Here is a 15991-nt window from a genome sequence, read left to right on the forward strand (position 1 = left end):
AACAGTTCCGACATATTCTTCTGTCTGAGTTTAACAGAGTAGCAAAGGCAGCGGAGGCAGCTCGAAACATTTGCGCCATGTATGGGGAGAATACCAATGGGGAAAGCAGGGCAAGAAAATCATTGTGTCATTTTAAAGAGGGCAATTTTGACTTCTCCACGTTCATGAAGATTCGGGCTTTAATGAAGACTATCTAAATGCTTTAATCCACAATGATCCACGTCAGTCAACCTGAGAATTAGAAATGTGATGAACTGTAACCATTCAACCATCTTGTGACATTTGCATTCCATGGGCAAGGTTCAGGATACTGCATGCTAAGTGAAAACAACACAAATCATCGAGTAGGCCAGGAAGACTGCATCACGATAATGCACGCTCACACTCTGCTAACATGAAAAAAAGCTGCTATCCAGGAACTTGGTTGGGAGATTATTCCACACCCTCCTTACCCCCCTGATCTTGCACTCTCGATTTCCACCTTTTCAGCTCTCAATCCACCAATCTTCAAGGAAACTCCTTAGGTACCGAAAACGCTCTTCGAACTTAGCTTGACGACATCTTTATCCCCAAATCAGCTGATTTCCTCAGGCATGGAATAGAAAAACTGCCCCAGCATTGGTAGACAGTCATAGACAATGAAGTAAAATATATTCTTGATTAATTTCTGTCATTTGTTAATCTCAAATGAGTATCAAGTAAAAAAAAAATGCCACTGTGAAAAAAGCTACAAACTTATGCATCAACCCAATACATTTACTACCATAACTTCTTTCTTTAATGTTTCTGTCCATTCTGGTGCTTTCCTCCATGATTGCTGTTAAAATTGTGTCATTTGCATACACCAGAAGTTTTGGCAGTTCACCACATTCCCACTTTATTATTTTCTACCCTTCATAACAGTAATTGGCTCAAACTGTCCCCTTGTTTTACTCCTATGTCCATCATGAATGCCTGTGATAATTCTAGGGTGTTGGGAAAAAGGCACATAAGTCACAAACTGTGATTTTTTGTTACATTTGTTCAAGTGACACTGAATCAATAGAAGAAAATATTATAAGTATCATTTTATATTGGACATGTGTAAAGATTCTATACATTTATAATTCAACATGTGTATCATGTCAGTAATGTTTACTATTAAATGAATAAACATAACTGTTTGCTGCAAAATTTCATTTTTTGACGTATGTGTTTTTTCCTGAACAGCCTAGATTTGACCATTTAGTTAGATCATTCCTTATACTTTCTCATACATCGACTTTATTTTTTATTTTTGTGATTTTAATTTTAAAATTTTTGGTGTGTCAACACTTAGGCTATTTTGCACCCGTCACATTATAAGGGGTCTAGTCCCTTATCATTACAAATAACAACTCTAGCGTTATATAAAAAAAAAATCCTGAAATATTCTGACTTCTGTTAAAAGCTAAGGCTGTAAACGGCCACTCAGCACGCATAAGGACAAAAAACAGGACAACACACACAAAATTATACTGGCCATAGTGCCAGTTGCAGAGCCTCATTCGTCTGCAAAATGCAGTCCAGAGTGTATTATGTGAAAGTGAGATTGACTTTTGGGCACCTACAATAAAGGTACACCCCACATCAACTTTATTGATCTATAATGTGGGGGGGAGTTCCCTCCTTAATATTACTTTCCATGGTACATGTTGAAGTGGCTTGCAGGTTGAAGAATGAAAAATTTACTTCATTGCCTCTGTGCATCTGCTATGGTCTGGATTGAGTAAATATGGTCTTGTGTTTGTTCTGCCTTGCCGAAATGCTCCTTACTCCTCTTCCATATCTCATTCTAGGCCTAACCTCAATCTTTTCCAGTATTCTTGAATATACTTTCATTACACCAATTAGAGGCATATAGCTCTATAGTTTTCTTTGTTGTTTTTTTCTTCTTTTCTTTTTAGATATTTTGGAACAGTGTGCTTGCTGCCTCTTTAGAATGTTCCCTCCACTCTTTATAAGCTCTCAGTATTCTTTATCCCATTCTGCTCTCTTCCATTTCTTATTCTTGCAGTTGCATCTTTCACTTTTGCTTGTCATGTCTTCATCCATCTCTTCTTTGCTCTCCTCTTCCTCTCTGTATCTCCATTTTCTTGATTAGTTCCTCCTGTTCCATCTTACTTCTTAAACTTTTCTGCAAAGTATTGTCTCCAAACTTCTAAAAATCTTAGTTTCATAAACAATTGTAATGTGCTCAGTGACCGTGACCGCAGTCACCATCCACCTATGGCAGGCTTCCAGTCTGCACTTTTCCGGTGGCTGTTAAATGCTGGATTGTCTCCTGCATCATCTGCCACTGCCACAGCATTAGAAGTAGCAGAAACCACCAAACTCCTTGAAATCTGCTTCAAGTACAATTATTTCCAGTTTGAAGCTGACTTCTACCTGCTTGGAAAACCTGTTGTTGGCACCTATTTCCAAGACGGTGATGCATCTGACAGAATTCGACATCCTGCATTTGCTTGAACCCCAACATAGCATATGTATCTTCAAGAAACAGGACGAAGTGAACTTCTTAATGAAGAAACTTGACAACACCCACCCCAAGCTGAAGTTTACTGCTGAAAATGAATAGAATGGCAGCATAAACTTCTTTGATCTTACCATTAAAAGATGCAACAACACATTTGGCACCACAGTATACAGGATACCAATGCATTTATTCAAACCATTCACCAAAACACAAAGCCAACGTATGGCTCAATTTCTTTAGATGAGCCTTTGTCAATTGCTCTATGGAGGGAAGATCTCCAAGAAGAAATAGCTACCCTCACAGAAATGGGTAACAACAATGATTGTACTGAATGCCAACTATCTACATGGTGTAGTAAGGCAGAGTATCAAACCCAGAATCCTAACCACCAAAGGCTATGCACCAAGGATAATAATAAGTGGTTTGCCTTCCCCTTTCACCTCTCCACCTCCAACCACCTTGCCAAAGCCCTCCGAACCTTCAATATTACTCTAGCCCACCAAACCAACTCCAAAACAGACAGACTTAACAAGCACAAACCGTACTTCCTTGATACGTTGGATAATCCATGGGCGAACAGTGTGCAGTATCAATGCTAGGTGCATTATATTGGTGGCAGATCTATCTGATCTATAAACGAAACAGCACGGGCCTAGCTAAACACATCAAATTCAACAAACACCAAATGAAGCAAGTTTCCACCAAGCACATTACACACACCCTGATTGACACAAAAATCAAAACACACTTAATTGTACATTTTCCTCAGGAGATAAATATTGATAATCTCACCACATTTAGCTCCCACTACTGGAGCAAATAAAACCAAGCAGTGGCAAACGACGCAGCAGACAATCTAGCAACAGCAGTGCATCTAGCAACCATTGGCAAGAACAGCACAGACCAGAAGCCCGCCAAACAGATAACTACAAGTTTTGATGTGGATTGTGACAGCAGTCACTGAAATGAGTTGAACAAAATAAACATATGGAGATATGTTCACATGTTTCATGTGTCTAAAGTCCTGTAACATGAATCTTACAGCTTGTTTCCCTTTCCAATTATTTCATACATTCCTTACTCCTTTCCTATGTTTCACTGTTCAGGATATTTTTTTTCTTCTGTCTTAAATTTTTTTTGTACTTCATCCCCCAATTTTGCACATGTTGCTTCTTGGACTGTGTGGCTTCAATCTATTCCTTTTTGTACTTTTCAGACTTCAGAGTTGTGGATGTTTTGAAATAATCTTTCCATTATTATTTCTTTTCATTTACCATTTTCTTCACTTCTCTTTCCAATATTTTGCCCTATGTGCTAAATATGGTTTCATTTTATTCTTTCCACACACTTCTTCAAATTTAACCGGCCATTGATTGACATGTTAGCACTTTGCTAACATGGAAATTCGTCTGCTTACATATCTATTGAAAAATACGAAAGCTCTTTAAGATGCAGTCTAGCTGTCTTTTGTAACGGTTGGGAAAATATAGTAGGGTGGAGCATTCCCTTCCATTATTAGGAGCTGTGCCATGATCCAGTCAACAAATTGTCAAAATGTTAGCATGATGCTCATGTGTTGACCAACTATGGGACAGTATTTTTTTCATGAAGTTTATTGGTCTTCTTGTGTTTAAGCGATTTTTTCATAAATTACAATACTCATACATTGCAATGGTTAATGGACGATAGAGGCAATGAAAGTGTGCATGAGGAGCAGTGCAATATTCTTTATTCAGGAAACAGTGATATTGGAGTAGCCTGGCATAAGTGATCATGAGAAGAACAGTGAAGTATCAGGTGTCGAAAATGACCATCAAGTTCAAAGAAATGTTCATGGGCCACAGTACACTGGACATGATGAAACAACAGTGTGGTACAACTTTCACATGATGAACATAAAATGATATTGAGAACCAAAAAAGATCAACAAAATTTGAAGAAAATGTAGGTGTTATCATTATACATTCAATCTTGATGGTCCCAACATATCAAAAGTTTCCTCGAATTTAAATTTTCCTGCATTTCAAGTTGTTTTTTTTTCAATTTGGCCTCTTGAAAAACGTAAAATCGAGGTTCCACTGTAAATATTTTCATTCACCATCTCTGTGATTAATTCCACTTCCTTTCCATTTATTGATCTTATTTTCCACATTCCCATTCCTAATTTCTTGTCCCCACATTACCATTGTTTTAAAATTCGGTCCAACATATACAATGCTTGTTGAATTTCTGGAAATCAGTTAATACCCCTGTGCATGCATTAAGCCAGTGACAGGTGAACAACATCACAGCCTCTGGAACCATTGCTGGATTTTTCTCTTGATGTTGCCTCCCTTAATCTTTGAGCATTCCCTCACCACAAGACTGATTCTTCTTCCCTGTTGCATCTTCCATTTAGGTCTTCACCATACCCTGACAAGGGCCCCTTACTGGGTAATATCAGACAGGCCAGCTGGACCTAGTTTTTTTTTTTTAGCAAGGTGTTACTCCTGCCCCCCTTCTCAGCCTATCACACGGGTGGTTCAAACTCATCTTGTTTTGAATGACCAAACAGAGGGAGGAATATTTCAGCACAGACATTGAATATTAACTTTTCCATGAATATTAATTTACACTCTTGGGTAAAAATTGCATTATCAATTATACAGGGTAATTAAAAATGAATGGTGCAACTTTACCCAGTTATTATGACGTTACTATTTATAATAAGAAAATCAGACAAGGCCTCAATATAAAGAAAAACTCTGGAAGTTTTCTTCTTACTAAGTGGGTTTATGCTGCTTTGCCACTGTTCCACCAGGATCGCCAGTGTTGCAAAATGGCTAGTGACCAGTAGAAGGTGTATTGTGTGCTGGAGCTATCAAGAACTGATTGATATGATATGATATGATTTATTTGCATCCAAGGACTACAATCTTGTACAAGTAGGTACATCTGTAGTATAGGACATGTCAAGTAGAAGTACATCATAATAAAGTTTGGTAATTTTAACATAAGATACATGCATATATATTGGTGTATTATAACCCTTGCATATCAAGATGTTATACTATACAATTTCAGTTTAATGTGCAACAGCAAACCCTGCATGTATGGTAACTAACCATACGTTTTAACATTTATTCTGGTTACACATAGTATTATATGACATGTCACGTCAAATAGAAATACATGATAATAAAGTTTGGTAATTTTAACATAAGATACATTGCATATAAAGATATTATACTTTAAAAATTTCAGTTTGATGTGCAACAGCAAGATCGGCATGTATGGTAACTAACTTAACATAGCTTTTAACATTTATTCTGGTTACAGATACACAAGACCTTCAAAAGATGAGTGTTGCCTCTGTATATTCTTATATGCTGTAAAATGAATGTTTAATTAGCATGGTTTTGATTTTAGTTTTAAACTTTTCCACTTTTGGTTCGTGTCTTAACTCTCTGGGCAACTTGTTATACAGGTGAACTGCAGAGTTTTTGGGTCCCTTCTTGTAGAGAGTAAGAAGGCATGTCTTCATTCAAATATTATCTTTATTTCTCGTGTTCAGGCTATGGATATCTTCATTGGTTTTGAAAGTACTAATATTTTGTTTGATGTATACCAGACATTCATAGATATACAAACAGGGGAATGTCAGCAAGCGGAAGTTACGGAAGAGATTTCTGCGAATATTTCCCATTCACCCCTGCCACAATTCGAAGTTCTCTTTTTTGTAATTTAAACAGTATGGAGCTATGTGCCTTGTTTCCCCAGCTCATGATTCCATACCTTATTATTGATTCAAAGTTTGCTACATAGAGACTTCTGACAGACCAAAAGCTGGTAATGTTTACCATTACACGCAGTGCAAAACAGACTTTACTTAACTTTTGTTGAAGCATGTCGATGTGGTTTGAGAATTTCAAGTGTTCATCTAAGACAATACCCAGAAATGTAGATTCTTTTGCGTGCATTAAGTCTGTATTTTGGGACTTAACATTAATATTTAAGTGTTTCTTTGTTTGAGAGGCTGTAAAATTTATGTAATTTGTTTTGCTTGTATTTAGAATTAAATTATTTCCTTGAAACCAGCTATCAAGCTTTAGCAATGTGTTGTTTACATTACGAGGGTCACTATTTATATTTTGAGCCTTGGCAACACTGATTGAAGTTAGGAGCGATTTGACGTTTGCACGGAATCGTCTGGCATTATTGACCATAACGTACTTCAAATGTTTTGTCAATAGCTTCATTTGTGTTGTTTATGTTGCCTTGGAGATTGTGCGACAACAATAATACGATGATTTTTTACGATTTTCAACGTGGATTACCAAGACAAGAGTGCATCGATCAACTTACTTCCACATTTGGCGATGAAGCCCCATCCTTTGCCACTGTGAAACGCTGGTATAACGAATTTAATCGTGGCCGCCATTCGCTCACCGACGAGATTCGTGAAGGTCGTCCAAAATCAGTTGTTGTTCAAGAAAACATTGATGCTGTGCAAAACCTAATACTGCAAGATCGTCATGTGACATACTGTGAGATTGAGGCAACCATAGGCATTAGTTCCACCAGCATCTATAAAATATTACATGATCATTTAGCTGTGAGAAAGGTATGTTCTCGTTGGATCCCACACAATTTGACAAAAACTCAAAAAGACGCTCGCGTCAATTGGTGCAAACAAATGCTCAATAAATACAATCGTGGTGCTTCAAAAGACGTATATAAGATTGTAACAGGTGAAGAATCATGGATATATGCATATGAGACAGAATGTAAACAGCACTCGACTGTATGGGTGTTTCAAGATGAACTCAATCCAACAAAAGTTGTTCGCGCTTAAAGCACATCGAAACAAATGGTTGCCTGTTTTTTTCGGGAAAACTGGTCATGTGGCAACTGTGCCTTTAGAGGAACGTAGAACGGTCAACTCTGAATGGTACACAACAATTTGTTTGCCAGAGGTCTTCGGTCAAATACGGAAAACAAACAAATGCCGTCGGATCATTCTTCATCAAGACAATGCCAGCTGTCACACATCTCGTCTAACAACCGACTTTATGAACAGTCAAAAAATCGAATTGATGGGTCATCCACCGTACAGTCCTGATTTGGAACCCAATGACTTCTTCTTGTTCCCGAATGTCAAGAATAAATTGCGTGGACAACGATTTTCATCGGCGGAAGATGCCGTTGATGCGTTCAAAAACCATATTATGGAGGTGTCTCAAGAAGATTCGAAAAACTGCTTTGACAAATGGTTCGAACGAATGCAAAAGTGTATTGACAAAGGAGAATACTTCGAAAAACAATAAAGCAGTTTTCAATGCCAAATTCCTGTTTTTTCATTGTTAGGCTCAAAATATAAATAGTGACCCTCGTATTTTTTAAGACATGCTCACAGTGATCTATTAATATTATGTTTGTGTCATCTGCATACAATATAGTCTGTGCCTCATCCAAAAGTTTTGGCATTTCGTTTACATAGAGCAGGAATAGAAAAGGTCCAAGTATGCTGCCTTGGGGAACTCCACAATTTATTTTTTGAACTTCAGATTGATTATATATTGTATTTCCTTCAGCATTTAAGTAACATATTTCTACAAATTGTTTTCTTCCATGAAGATATGATCCAAACCATTTATGTACTAGTCCTCGTATGCCATAATTTTCTAGTTTGGTTAGGAGAATTTCGTGATTGACTGAGTCAAAGGCTTTTGTCAGGTCACAGAAAGTCCCAAGTGTGTGTTTGCAGTTATCAAACTGTTCAATGAGATCAATCAGGGCTGAATTTGTGCTTTTTTGCTTTGTGAAACCGTGTTGTGTCTTGCTTAGTACTGAATACTTTTCACAGAATTTTTCAACTTTTATTAGCATTGCATCTTCAAAAATGTTTGAGAACACAGAAATCTTTTGGATCATTTTTCTTATATATTGGTTTTACAATTGCTATTTTTAGTCTGTCAGGAAAGATACCTGTTTCAAGGGAATGATTTATGATGTGTAGGAGAGGTTTACAAAACTGTTTGTAGCAACCTTTAATCAGAAAATCTGGTATTTCATCAAATCCAAATGAGTGCTTATTTTTTAATGACCTGAATATTTCCCCTAATTCCAGTTCAGAAATGGGTGATATGAAGATTGATTTTTCATTTTTCAGATCTGTTAAAGCCTCTGCCCCTGTCTTGGTCATCTTTTTATTTTTATTTTGGCCAGCACATGGTACCGAGTTTATAAAGAAGGTGTTAATACATTTGCTACATCATATGGACTAGTTAATTCTTTGCCTTTTACATTTAATGTTATGTTTGTTCTTGTTTGTTCTTCAGATTATATTCCACATGGCTTTGCATTTGTTATCCGATGTTTGTATCCTTATGTCATTATGTCTCATTTTTGCCTGTTTTAATACTAATTGCTATGTTTTCTTATACATTTTGTACTAGGCTATAAAATTTGGGTCATTATTTACTTTACTTTCTGCATGAAGTAATTTTATATTTCTGCTAGATATTTTTATTCACTCACAATGGTGCAAAGACATTTCCATATGCGTTTTGGTAGTAATGCACATGTTTCACCTTTCCGAAAGATGCCAAAGTTACAACTGTGAATTGTTAGTGTATTCGAATCCAAGGGCAATGACTTGCTGTCTGGTGCATAGCATGTACTTGATTATCGTTTGAATGTTTACCGCATTACACATGGTTCCCATGTGGAATCTTTGTAATGTGAGTAAAACTTCTACAGTTTTTCTTCATGTTGATACCTTGTCTAATTTTCTATCATAAATAACAATGTCATAACTGTGTAAAGTTGCACCATTCATTTTGAATTACCCTGTATTATTTACTGACAATTTTGATCAAAATTTCACAAGTTTTTTTGGGCATTTTTAATTGTGAATTTTATTTTTTTTATGCACATTTCTTTATTTTATTTTATGCTCAAATGTTTTTACATGTAAAATATTCAGGTTCCTAGTTATCATGAATGCAAAGCGTTAAGATCCCTCGTAGCATTAGTATCAGTAAATTTATATCACTACATTATTAATATTGTGTAAAATTTCTTACGAGTCCATCTCTGTTATTTTCCAAGAAATAACTATTAGTTCCATGCCTTCACACACACATCCATGTTTTTTATATTTCAATATACAGTTATAAACCAAGTGAATATTTCTATTTCATTTTAGATGCAGTTACAAAGCTGGATTAGAGGAAATGTATCCCAGTGTGAATATTCTCTTTTTATATTTGATGAATTGGACAAAACACCACCACAGCTGTTTGATGCGATCAAACCTTTTATTGATTACCATCCTCATATTGACCATGTGGATTTTAGGTAAGATAACTGTGTATTTGTGTGTGTGTGTGTTATAACTTAAATGAATGCCAAGAAGTACTGAATAATGAATCTAATGTCAGAGATATTTAACTTTTAGTATAATTACCATTATTATATATATTATATATAATATAATTCAATAAATTTATGGGAAAATAGCAAAATTTTTGTATAGAAAAATATACAAAAATACTAGTCATGTTAAACCATAAATAGTGTCATTATCATTAAATTGTAAATAAACATGGCAGCTGATATTCTTCGAACTATCATTAAAAAATCTCCAAAATTCAGGTACAATTTTATAGTCTTTAAAGACTATAAAATATTTATTTAAGTTAATATTTTAAGTTACAATTATAGAGTACATCCAGAATGTTTTAGTTTCACTGGAAGAAAAGTTACTGAAATTATTATTAATTTCATTAGAAAACTCAACAAACATTTCCATAGTAGTTACTGTATCAGAAACAGAAAAATGTATGTTTATGTATATTTTTTATTTGCTTAAATCAAACTGTTCAAATATTTGACAGGGTCATTTACTAGAAAAAGCCTTTCTATAAAGAACATATCTCTATGTGCATGGTTCAAAAAACCATGCAAGCAATTTTAAGCTTGTTTTTTTTAAAAAAAAAATTAAAAATCAATTTAAATAAATAATAATCCGATTTAAATTTAAAAGATTAACAAAAATGATTTTTATCCACCCTGACTAAAAGTAGGTTTTTCAACAAAGAAATAAAGGACGAGCAAGAAATTTTGAATTTGTTGTCGACAATACCAGTGGCGTAGCGTTATAGTACGCCCGTACGCCCTGCGTTCCCAGATTTAAAATTTCAAAAAAGCGTAAATGCTGTAAATATAAAGTAAATCTTGACTAATTTCATATATGTCTGACCTTCATGGCATTATAATAGCTATTTTTCGCGATCCGCTTGCAACGCTCCACTAACAACACTCGTTCTATCATTTTTTTGCAATGCCTTTCCTGGCTGGATGCCGAGCAGGTTCGGCGTACAAGGACCCTATATTCCTTGCTGCCTTTCTGGAGGGAAAGCTTGGATCTCTAAAGCACGTGCCCAAATGCTCTCTCTTACGCCTGCGTATGGAGCAGAGGGCTACCTGATTGGTTCACGTGACCCTTCCTGCCTTCTGAAGCAGACGACAGCGGTAGAATTTCTACCCCGTTCTTCGCGCTCGTGCCACTCGTGCTATGTGTTGCTACAATATGCAATATTGACTGACGTAACTTTACCCAACTGAAATATAGCACTTCTTAATGGCCACTGCATTGTATATTTTATCGCACGAACAGCGATGTGCATTAAAAACTAAAAGATCAACACAGTTTTTGTCAAATAAGTTGCTGAAGTCCTCATGGTAGAAGTTCAGCCTGTGGCTGCTATACCACTTAATAAAAAAAAATAATAGTTTTGCGGGTTATTATTTTTTCGTTATTATGTAACTGCTTAATATTGTGTGAATGGAAATGTTTAGCATTCATTTGAAAACTCTTAACATCGAATGGTCTCTGGACAAAATTATTTTAAAATGTTTATCAACATTCTCAAGATGTAATAAACAGTGGTCTGAATTACTAATCGGCACTGTTACGTTAGTGGAGTGTACGATAGTTGGATCATCCACCCACCTCCGTGTCAGAGTGTTTTGCACAGTGCGCCAAGACGACAGAGGCCCCTGATTCGAATCCCGGGGTGAGCACGGGTGTTCTTTGTGAGTGTCCCTTCATGAATATCATCATCACTCATATTCATATTCGCGATTAACCAAAAGTGGCAGAAAAGCGAAGTAAAATAAACCAAATCAATCATTAGTTGGATCATTTACAACAATGACGTCTACTGTTGTCCAGAGGCTTGTGATTCAGGTAGGTTTTATAATGATTTGTGTCATGCCGAAAGGTATAAAACACCAGAGTTCAAAACATTTGTTGCATAGTGAGGCATCTAATTTTCTAGCTAAAAACTGCATGGATGATGATGCTTTATTGCAAACCCAGCTGACTTCAGGCAAATAAACAACACCTGTGGCGACTAATTCCATAAGTAAATTATTAACCAAAAAAGGGCCGACCTTTCCTTCGGACTTGGCGTTCCCACCCGAAATGCCCATGCTATGCCACTGGACAATACTATACTTCAGTTTGATACAATGAATTTTCTGGAAGTTCTAATAGAAATTGCATACTAATACTCTAGGAAAAGGCGTTATCTTTTGAACTATTTTCCATTTTCATCATGAAATGCTTTTTTCGTTTCCTCAAAAGAAAGGTTGAAGCAATCACACTGTATTCCACTGGTAAACTTTCAGGCCATTAGGTAGTATCCAGAATCTTAAGAAGCTCGTAAAGTTCCATATCTTTTGGGGTCAAACGATGGCTTACCATGTTAATTTTCAGACTAGCATAAAATTGGCATGTTTTTATAACTTTCATATTATTCTTAGTTCAACATCTCTGAAATTTGCAACACATACATCTTTCGAAGCATAGGCTTCCAATGTTTCAGTGTTCATTTCATTTCAATTCTCAATTCAAAAACCTGTGAACTCTTACTAAACTGATATCCCTTCCTTGTTATGCTGGAGAGCTCTAACAAAGCATTTGCACATGAACACAAAATTGTTGACAAATTCCATGCTTTGCATTGGTTTACATAAGGAAGAGTATTTTGTGTTCCCACTTTTCACGAATTCCGTTTGCTTTTTAAAATGCAAGAATAAAGCTGTACATGACAACCATATAGCTTTAACTGTTCTCAAACTTGATGCTACCCCTCTCGTGTGAAGTACATACTCAATCAACAAAGCATTTTCATTCAGTTCTGAAGAAACTTCCCTTAAATCTCGAAGAGTTTTATGAGAACATTATACATCCACAAACTTTCTGGCATGCTGCACAACAGAAAAACAACATTTGGATCAACTTCTTCCAGAGGGCCATCAACCTTACCTCAGAACCTGAAGACCTGCAAACTGAATTCAATCACATCATCATCAGCAATGGGTACAGCCAACAGGATCTCCTCCACCTCCTGGACACGACCAAAAGAAGAAAAATGAACCAGCCACGCCCCCAGAAAGAAAAGATGAAAGGAAAATGGATCAGCCTCCCTCGACATTCTGGCCTAACCAAGGAAATTCAAAAAGTTCTAACCAGGCACAATTTCAAGATAGCAGACCAAGCCCCTCCTTCCATGGCCTCCCACCTAACCCATTTCAAACAATATTACCATAGGCGTAGCTACGGGGCGTGCCTAGGCACACCCTAATGGGCCGCTTTATCAAAGAGAATTAAAGACAGATATTTCAATAAGATAAAAAATAAGTGACATCTTTCTTATTCCAGGACAAAATTATTAAAAGTAGAGATTATTCGATTTATTGAACTTGCTTAGTTTATCCCCGAATCCCACCCCCTTCCTCAATATTGGTACAAACTTACCTATATTTGTGGAAATGTGTAACAGGTTCTTTTCTTTACTGAACGCTCAAAATTAAAATCTGATATAATACAGGAAAACAATATGTATAACAATAACAACAATGTCACAGTAACATATTTGCTGCCAACAATCGCCTTCCCCTCCATTCTCACCATCAACTAATTATTGTATGCTTTCTGTGGGGCAGAAAGCTTATCAGTAAACATTTTGACAATGCAACTATGTTGTTGGAAGTTTATTTATTAATGTCGCTGGTGGCTGGTATTTAAATCTCTTCCCTGAACCAACTAGTTTTCTTTGTTGTAACTGTTGTTGTACTTGATTTTTCGGATTCTGTTGCAAATTCGTCTCTCGGAATGATCAAAGGAGCCATTATTTGATGAAAATTGCCACTTCTGGACGTGATATTTCGTTCGTGTAAACTTACCGTACTTTTTTTTAAATAGTGAGTTTATGCTCTAAAAGAAGATGGATAGTTTTGTCGTAAGACTGAAAAGAAACGAAGGTGGTCTCGATTGAAAGCAGACAGTTGAAAGTTCAAACGTTTGTGATAGTGCCAGTTGTAGTGGTTATGGCGAACTTGTAAATAACAAACCATCCTGTTTCGATGCCCCTGACACTGAACAAACACCAGGTGGTCACGATCGAAACAAGACAGCTGAAAGTTCAAGTGGTGGTGCCTGTGATAGTGCAAGTTGTAGTGTTATCGGTGCACTTGTAAATAACAAATGATCCTGTTTCGGTGCTCCTGACACTGAACAAACACCAGGTAAGCCTATTGACATATCAATAGATCCTTGTGACTCTGTGAATACAATACCACATAACAGAATAGAATGTGATGTAAGGGTGAAATTAGGACCGTACCAAACAACTCTGGTGGTTTTCCCTAGAAATAGAATAGGTGGGAAAGAAAGGGCTTTTGAATCTAGCTGGTTTCACAGTTACAAATGGTTGGAATATAGTATAGCTGTTGACTTTGCATTTCGTTTTTATTGCATAGATTTTGCTTCAAACAATCCACCAGTGAGAGTGCACCTTGATCAAGCAGTCATTACACGAGGTTTTGAAACTGGCATAGAGCAAATGAATGATTTTGAAGTCGTTAAAAATCTAAAGGACACCAGCAAAGCTTAAGTTCCTGGTCAAAATACAATAAGATTAACCAATTGACGTCCAATTAGATGAGTGTACGAAGGCTTTTCTTTCAAAGCAAGAACAAACAAGACTTAATAGCAACTTGGTCTATTAACTAACTAACTAACTCTCTAGCCTTCTTAAAGCAGAAGGTTCATGGCTGCAGCAACACAGGCCTTCCATCTGTACCTATTCTGAGCAAGATCTATATACTCTTTTCCATCCCCACCTACGTGGGGATGGAAATACCCACGTATTTCCTTTAGGTCCATCTCAACGTTATCCCTCCATCTTCGTCTTGGCCTTCCTATAGGTCTCTTACCATCAGGTTTCCCAACAAGAATCCTGTAAACTCCTATTTCCTTTCCCATTTATGCCACATGGCCTACCCACCTAAGTCTTCTTGATGTAATCATTCTAATAATATCTGGACATGAATACAAATTATGTAGTTCTAAATTATGTAACCTTCTCCACTCACCTGTCTCCTCATCCCTTTTAGGTCCAAATATTTTCCTAAGGATCTTATTTTCAAATACTCTCAATTTATGTTCCTCTTTCAATGTAAGGGACCAAGTTTCCAAGGGTGGTCTATTAGAATGCTAATTTTATGCTTTCTTTCCAAGACTTCTTTCATTACCCTCTTTTTCATTTCAGTTGCAATGCAGCTAATGATATCTGCACATTGAACATTACCATATACCTTCCCTAACTCACAGCCATTCATCTCTTGTAGATGTACTAACTAGAGAAGATTGTGTAAGGACAACTGCTTTTATTAGTATAGTATGGTGTCCCAAAAACTTTGCCCATTGATTCTACATGCTTGTTCTGTTGCCTTGCTAAAACCTCATTTTCCATCTCAAAAGTTTTCGCTACTGCTACAGAATTGTAGTGTTCATGAATTTTCTGCTGCAGTGATACTTGTTGCTTTACCATTGTCTCACTATAATGTCTGATATTATAATTTACACAGTCAATAGACACCGACTTGCTTCTACCTGGATGCTTTTGCATATTAACCCCAATTCTTTCAACACTTGTACACCCAAGACTTTGATTTGCAACAACCAACAAAGAATTAATTGAAGATTAGGCACACACAGGAGATGTACTATGTAGAAATTTTCTTCGAAAAATGCAGGCTCGACTATTACTCGAACCCAGGTCTATGGCATGCAGTGGCATTGCTCTAACCATTGAGCATTAGTACATCTCCTGTGTGTGCCTAATCTTCAATAATTAACATCTCTACGCTGGGAGGAAACAGGCAATGTCGAAGTCTACTGTGTTTTAAAGGCAACAGATACCACAACACGATTCCGTTGCAGTAGGCAGAGACAATTCCACGCAGGTAAAACAGCGATAGCAAAAAATCAGGCGAGACCATGCCGGCTCGGTAGCTCAATGATTAGAGCAATGGCATGGTATGCCAGAGACCCAGGTTCAAGTCCTGGTTGAGCCTGCATTTTTCGCTGAAATTTCTACAAGACTTACTTGTCTGAAAATGCAATGATTGTGTGTCTGACCAGCAATCACGAAGTGAATA

At 36.6% G+C, this 15991-nt stretch overlaps 1 protein-coding gene and 1 non-coding gene across 2 annotated transcripts in view; both read left to right on the plus strand.

Moving 5' to 3' along the window:
• LOC146005433 (torsin-1A-like) overlaps positions 1-15991 on the plus strand; it is a 108370-nt gene that overhangs the window by 39804 nt on the left and 52575 nt on the right. Inside the window, exon 5 of the mRNA XM_083144677.1 lies at positions 9684-9835. Coding sequence (XP_083000803.1) covers positions 9684-9835 — 152 coding nt within the window. The remainder of the gene's footprint in view (positions 1-9683; positions 9836-15991) is intronic.
• On the plus strand, positions 15836-15907 carry TRNAT-GGU (transfer RNA threonine (anticodon GGU)). The gene has a single exon. It is a non-coding gene; the product is annotated as a tRNA-Thr (tRNA).

This window comes from Lepisma saccharinum, chromosome 23 (assembly GCF_977018435.1).
Source record: "Lepisma saccharinum chromosome 23, izLepSacc3.1, whole genome shotgun sequence".
NCBI lineage: Eukaryota > Metazoa > Arthropoda > Insecta > Zygentoma > Lepismatidae > Lepisma > Lepisma saccharinum.